This window comes from Lottia gigantea, assembly GCF_000327385.1.
Source record: "Lottia gigantea unplaced genomic scaffold LOTGIsca_117, whole genome shotgun sequence".
NCBI lineage: Eukaryota > Metazoa > Mollusca > Gastropoda > Lottiidae > Lottia > Lottia gigantea.
The window spans coordinates 279,202-282,024 of record NW_008707167.1 but is presented as its reverse complement, the minus strand read 5'-3'; the positions used below and the strand labels follow the sequence as shown (position 1 = coordinate 282,024).

The window sequence follows — 2,823 nt, the reverse complement described above, 5'->3', positions numbered from 1 at the left end:
TATTTATTATAATATATTATGTGGACAACAAATATCAACCATTATAACTCATTTATTTTTTCAGATCACATTCAACCTTGAAAATTAAAGGTGAAGGTCAAATTAAAATATGGTATATATACTATTGTAAATAAAATCTGTCCTATAAGAATTGTATATCTACTGTATATACCTAGACACTTAATTAGTTAATATATATTCATAATAAAATAAGTATTAAGTTTTAAGGTTCTGATTTAGGCCATCTTGAATTACAGGTTTATAACATAACACATTTCCAATCTGATCAGTAAGAAAGATATTGATATAAATCAACAGTTTTTGAAAATTAGTTTTCTGCATCTGAAGATGAACAATGTCATGCAGTGTGCAATGAGGGAAACAGAAACATTAATCTACTTTTAATTCCCAACTGTCCAGTAATCTATAACATACACAGCCTGTAGAACAGAGGTCTTGGTTTCAAATTCTTAAAAGCAGAAAATTAATATACTATCCATTTAAAACGTAGGTTTTCAACCACAGGGACATGTTCCAAGGTGAGGACATTTGCACTTTCCTTTGAGACATTTGATATGTCAAAGCCAGTCACATGCTGTTAAAAAAAAAAACTTTCCAACTACAATATATACAACATCTCATATGATGACTACACTATACACAGTCTAAATTAACATTGTCTAGGAGTACTCAGAGAATTATTACTATCAAACTATACGAGAACGTGACTGGTATCCAATCGTAGATATACGCTTTCGATATTTGGGGACATCATATTCATGTTGATTCGATTTGGGGACACATAAAAAAACAGGTTGAAAACCATTGGTTTAAAATAACTGTTAAATTATTTCAGTCAATTTCCAAGGCCTTTGAAGAATGCCTAATGTTTGTGCTGCTAAAAAAATCAGGATTTCCCTGTGTGGCTGTTTCTTTAAAAAAACAAAACAATTTCTGGATTTCACTGATATCCCATAATGGTTCAGTTTGAAAGCTTTGTACATTTTAGATGTAAACTTGCAAAACATCTAATCTTTTAAATATATATTTAACAATATCAATTGCAATTTTTTATTAAGAAAAATCTTGAAGCATTCCCATGTATAATATGTTTTTAAAAGTTCCGAACCTAAAATACTTAATGGATCATATCCTATTCTGAAGTCTTTTCACAATTCAACATCACAATTCAACTAAACTATTAAACTAGGTACTAACAGCTCAACTCTGTTTGAAAATATGACTGTTGAACTATAGTCAGTTATCTTACTACTATTACTACTAGAGTTCAGAGTTCAATACCCTGATTGATTGGAAATAGATCAATACTCAATCAATCAGTAGATCTATACTCTATCTATTAACAATCTAACTGTCAGTGTAACTAACATACAATAAAACTTAAACTCTAGTTACATGAGTTCTTCTACTATTCAACTCAAATTTACAGACTGTGTCTTTTCAACTAAAATCATACTAATGACTAACTAATTTCACATAATTAATAGACTTATCTATTGCTCTGTGACCTAGGCCAGGGCTTTCATTGAGACTCGTCTCAATACACCCTAACACTATATTTTCCTCGGACTATTTTATACCACAAACTCTTTGTTTTGGTTTCTCACATCAATCATGTTTTGGGACAGTGCTCTTCTCTCATCTTACTGTACACTTCTTTAAATATTTTAAATTTTAGCTTTTTTTTACACAACTATAAGTAAGAAATCGTAATTTTATAAGTTACTTACACCAAGGTATTCCTAAATTATCTGTTAAAAAGAGATTTTTGAAGTAGAAACACCAGAAGAACAATCTTACAGTCAATCACCATAACAACTCAAATATGTATGACATTTATAAGCTGACCAAATTTTCAAAAAAAGTCAAAGGTCATTCACCAAAAATGTTAAATATGGATGCAGTCTGCCAAATATTCAAAATAGGTCATAAGATAGGTGAATTACTGAAACACCTGTAAAATTGATAATATTTGACCTAGATTTTAAAACCAGATGATAAATCAATCAGAGAAATATTGATTATAGAGTAAAGGTCTAGTATTATTATTATGTTTGGCACATATTTCAACTTAGAACATTTATTACAAAAACATTTGTGACCTGAGTTTACACACCTATATAGGTCAGATATAGATCAGATATAGATCAGATATAGATCACAGATATAGATCATAGGTCAGATATAGATCACAGATATAGATCAGATATAGATCAGATATAGATCAGATATAGGTAAATATTTATGATTATTAATCAGATATAGTGAAGTAGATATTCAGAATCAAAATATAAACAATATTAGGCAGTTACACAGCACAGAAACTATACAACACAGCACAGAAACTATACAACACAGCACAGAAACTATACAACAAAGCACAGAAACTATACAACACAGCACAGAAACTATACAACACAGCACAGAAATTATACAACACAGCACAGAAACTATAAAACACAGCACAGAAATAATACAACACAGCACAGAAACTATACAACACAGCACAGAAATAATACAACACAGCACAGAAACTATACAGACTAAACTTACATTGTGTTGATTACAAATTAAAAGGACAGATTCACTATTTTTGGGGGGTTGATTTAGGTCTTGAATATATGTTAAACTATCTCAAACTAGGAGTTTCACTTTCTTTTTCTATAAATATCTTTACTATATATCACAGAGTCTGAAGAGAAGATGAATTGTCATTTTAACTTTCGAATGCAGATTATTCTTGACATACATGGATTTGAAGGCTCAAATTTCAACAGTGAGCTGTGAACACTATTACTGCAG

General features: G+C 30.0%; 1 protein-coding gene across 1 annotated transcript; it reads right to left on the bottom strand.

Moving 5' to 3' along the window:
• Positions 1-2,304: 2,304 nt before the first annotated feature.
• LOTGIDRAFT_137634 (hypothetical protein) lies at positions 2,305-2,604 on the bottom strand (the record flags this gene model as incomplete). Its single annotated transcript, XM_009047795.1, has 1 exon — positions 2,305-2,604. A coding segment is annotated over one exon (300 nt), but the record flags the coding sequence as incomplete, so codon positions are not given.
• Between the last annotated feature and the right edge of the window lie 219 nt (positions 2,605-2,823).